Genomic DNA, 4,506 nt, shown 5'->3' with positions numbered 1-4,506 from the left:
CCTGAAAACCATTAGTCATATAAATGTATATGCTGTAATTATGCCTGTGTACGTGTTTAGAGCGTTTGCCACAGAAAAGCTCATCTCTACTTGTTAAATGTGGGATGAAAAGGACCAGCGTTTAGGTCTGAACAAACAAGACTCATTTGCCACTTCACATGTGGGTGCTTCACATCCTGAGAAATTTCACAGAATTGGAATGATATATCAGAAGAGGAATAAACAGGAAAAACAAGCTTGTGCCATTGGCCTGGATTGAGAGCATGCAGGAGAGCTATGTAAATAAGCCACTCTGCTTGCAGATGCCTATGAAACTAAAGCATTTCACACAGCTAACTAAAAATACACAGTTTCTTTCTATTTTTTGTTGTTGTTGTTTTACTCCCCGCCCTTCTCTGAGATCACTATGAAACTTGAGGTGGAGGGAGGGTCATCCGGGAACATAGCATGTGGGAACTCCTACTAAACTTTGGGGGAGGAGTTAAGGCAAATAAAAGGCAAGGGGACCGGCGCACAGATCTAACTTGACTTAAGTCTGGACTTTCTAACAGTCACCCGTGGATCAGAGCTACATCTTCTTCTGTTGGCCAAAGGGATACAGCATGTCCGAAATGCTTGACGACATTTTCACGAAGGTGAGTTGAAGCTAAGGATTGTTTTATTTTGTTTTGGAGGAGAACAAAAAAGGCTGATAAAGTTGTAATGGGGCCGCTCTGTGGCTCCTCTCCCAAAGTGTTTGTTTATTCCGGCTCATTTTGTGAATTACTGATTTGACAGTGAACTCGTTTTGAACTGAGTTTAGTCACAGAGGGTTTCTTCAGTTTGAAGACTTCATGAGATCAGGCAGACAGCTCGTGATGGCTTGTTTGTTTCTTCGTTTCCAGACTTCCACTGTCGGAATATTCACGAGAAATAGAAAACCGTCAAAAACTGCAATTTATCGACACTGAATTTGTATTTTGTGATTGCATGTAAATGGCAGATAGAAAGTTTAGTACGGTACCGTTTTTTTCATGATTGCCTTCTTTATAATTTTGTTTTGGCATTTTTGTCTCATTTTGTTCTTTATCAAAAAAAAAAAAGAAATAAAATATCTCGCATATGAACCGATTCTATAACAGCTTGTCTTTTTGCTGAATACAACACTAACTTTGAATAGATTTGTTGTATAAAGTAGGTTTAAAGAGAACAATTATGCATATACAACATACAGTACAACTTGCTTTGAAATGAGCAGCATCAAGGTCTGTATAATAACTCTGTCAATCTTCTCCAACAGAACTTTATGAACCTGGCCCTGGAAGAAGCCTTGCTCCCTAAACAGTCTCAACTCAAAGGCCCGGGGCAGAGTAGGCTGAACAGGTCAGCCTCCTTCTTCTCTTCCCCCTCCCCTCCTTCCCCCTCAAGCCACAGCTTGAGCACCGAGCATGTCAACAATACTGACAACGGCAGCCCTTTCTGGTCATCCAACATCTGGAGCCAGGGCCCCGTCTCAAAATCTAAACAGCTCCCCTTCAGGCCCGACCGCTCCATGAGCCTGACCGAGTCCAGCAGCAGCCTGCTCTCCTCCTTCGGACAGCTAAGGAACCTGGAGGCTTTTCCCTCTGCCACTACCGTGGCTCCACCACCTGGCTTCCCTCCCTCGTCTCCCCTCCCACCCCAGGTTCAACCAGTGGTGGCCCCTAATCGTTACAAGACGGAGCTGTGCCGTGGCTTCCAGGAGACTGGCAGCTGCAAGTATGGCAGTAAGTGCCAGTTTGCCCACGGCGAGCCGGAGCTGCGTGGACTGTTCCGCCACCCCAAGTACAAGACGGAGCCCTGCAGAACCTTCTACAACTTTGGCTACTGCCCCTATGGCTCACGCTGCCACTTCATCCATGAGGACAAAATCAACGGAGCTCCGTTGTCGACCGCCAAATTCCAGAATCAGCAGCAACAATTTCCCACCAGCACCAGTGGTCAGAATCCACGCCACCAGCTGCGCCAGAGTGTCAGCTTCGGCGGGTTTCTGGGCTCTTCGCGCTGCTCACCTCCTCCATCATTCCTTTCATCCTTCAATGATCCGAACCTGGGCTTCAGCCGCGCTGCCTCCGTTTCTCCCCCTCCTGCTGATCTCCTCTCCCCAGTGTTCAGTGACTCCATGCAGAGGGAGGCAGCAGCATTCCAGTTTGGCAACCGTCAGATCCGTGCCAGCACCGGAGACATCCACAATATTCCCCTCATCCTGGAGCCAAAGGCCTCACACTGTGTGTGTGGCCATGGAAATAACTTTAACAGCAGCAACAGCAGAGCCGCCAGCTTGGATGACGGGCACAACCAAGACAGCAGCATGCTGTTTCCTGGTCCCGGAGGCCACAGAGGATTCGTGAAGCCTGCGGGACTCCAGCGTTTCTCCTCTGAGGACTCCCTGGAGGACAGCTACAGCAGCAGCAGCGGAGGCTCCAGTGGAACCGAGTCTCCAACATTCGACGCAGCCACCAAGAGGCTCACTGTGTTTGAACGCCTGTCCCTGTCCGACTAAACGGAGCGAAAGGGACGGAGCTGAAGAGAACTCTGACACCTTGTCACCTGTCTCTGTTTATCTGAACTTCTCTTCAGAACCAGAACTGATCAGGACAAGTCAACTTGACACAACACTTAAAGTTCTTAATTTATGTTTGTAAAATGGAACTCGTCTTGGAAACAAACTACATACTGAGATGATTTTAGAATCCAAATGTTATCAGACTCTATTTTTATACTTAAAAATATTGTGTAGCCTATTAGACCTTTGTATGTGGTCTTCCATAAAAATTAACTCTTTTGCAGGTGTTGCCAGAACCAGTTAATAGCCTGGTTTGCTCTTACTGTTAATCTGTAGTGATCAAAATGGCGTATCTTTAGCGATAATCATTAATTCCTGTGTCTTTAAGATTTTCCCTGCGTCATAGGCCATTTACTCGTGGTGCCACAAACAGTACGTTTGATTCAGTAGCCTTAATCAGTGAGACCCGACACGTGTCATTGATGCCATTTTATCTGTGATATGCACTTTACAGCTAATCAAAATGGGAGAATCTGTCAAGTCTCCCAGTAGCATTCAACCAAAGCTTCATACTTCACTCTGCTCTCTCTGTGTGTGTGTGTGTGTGTGTGTGTGCGTGAGTGTGTGAGTCTGTGTGTGGGTATGTGTGTAATCATGTCATTTTCCCAAAACCTGGGGTGCGAGCATGTGTAAGTGGCAAAATATTGAAAGATCAAAGTGTGCTAACAGAAGAAAAGAAGTGATGGTCAGTGAGTTGAGTTATGGATCTCTGTTTCCTGACACACTTTCATTCTGTAAAACATTCTGTAATCTTCGCTGGCTTGTAAATTGCACCCCATTGTTTTATTGTCCCGTTTCTTTGACAACCTGGTTCAGGGACTTTAACGACGCAGTATTCCTTTTGGTCATTGGTTGCCTTGTGTTTGTTTAACTTAAACTAATATATTTATTATGATATTTATTTGTGTTTAAAGAAAACAAAATGTATTTTGTACTTTATTTATGGAGAAATATTTCAACGTCTGTGAAATACCAATGTGAGAAAAAGCAGTAAAAAAAGAGAATCTTATATTTTTAATTGCCTGAAAGGGAAAAAACTTAATTTCTGAATAAAGAAATGAAATTACGATGTTCTTTTCCGACTCCAATTTGTTATTTCGTGAGAATTAGATGCTTGATCATTCTTACTCACATTAATTATAACTTGCATCTTCAACTTACTCCCCCACAGTACTTTATAGAGATTTGAGTGGAATTTAAGGGTACACATCAAGGTATAGTTCGAGGTACTTTGCCTTGAATGTGGGATGTTATTAGTACTAGCATAGATTTCTATTGATGTGTTGGTACAGTCAATAATATTGTGTTGTAAACAGTAAATGGCTGCATGAAAAATAATTATTTTCAACCTCTTAAGAAACTTTTTTTTCAGTCATTTTATGGTCAGTGAGTGAAGATTTTATTATTTTAACTGAACTGATTTTTCCTGAAGGTAAATCCTAAATCAGGACAAAATACTAGCGACCTGACAGCCTCATAATGTCCATAATACCATGTTTCACTTCTGAGAGTTGGGAACATTTCTGCCATGTTATTATTAATATTAGTTACATTGTACAACATTATTTGTCCGCTTGGGGAAATGAATTAAATAATGTTATTTTTCTTGCATTACATACATGCATGCATCTAGGGACCCTCGCCTGGTCCATTCGGGACCTGAACCTGCTACCCTCCCGATACCAAGCCAAGTCCCTGTTCTATTACAGGTTACATACACAGGAACAGAGAAAGGACAGCCTATACTGCATGTGGAACTCTAAGCCTTTGTCTCTCGCTCTTCTGTTTCATGGCATACACTTTGTTGTGTATACAGTTCAGATTACAGCATTTGGATCACCTCAAGAACGGTGGCACTTATACACATTATCACTCCGCCTTTTTTACATTACTCCAAATGAGTGTAAAACAATAACTTTGGC

General features: G+C 43.2%; 1 protein-coding gene across 1 annotated transcript; it reads left to right on the top strand.

The window, feature by feature from the left end:
- The first annotated feature begins 527 nt into the window (after nucleotides 1-527).
- LOC306780065 (uncharacterized protein) lies at nucleotides 528-3,653 on the top strand. The gene is made up of 2 exons (XM_079272258.1): nucleotides 528-635; nucleotides 1,280-3,653. The coding sequence occupies exons 1-2, from the start codon at nucleotides 603-605 to the stop codon at nucleotides 2,519-2,521; spliced, it is 1,275 nt and encodes a 424-aa protein (XP_079128384.1). The 5' UTR covers nucleotides 528-602; the 3' UTR covers nucleotides 2,522-3,653.
- Nucleotides 3,654-4,506: the final 853 nt, after the last annotated feature.

Source organism: Melanostigma gelatinosum (genome assembly GCF_949748355.1).
Source record: "Melanostigma gelatinosum genome assembly, chromosome: 7".
Taxonomy (NCBI): Eukaryota; Metazoa; Chordata; class Actinopteri; order Perciformes; family Zoarcidae; genus Melanostigma; species Melanostigma gelatinosum.
The sequence above is the reverse complement of the archived record's forward strand: the minus strand, read 5'-3'. Positions and strand labels throughout refer to the sequence as shown.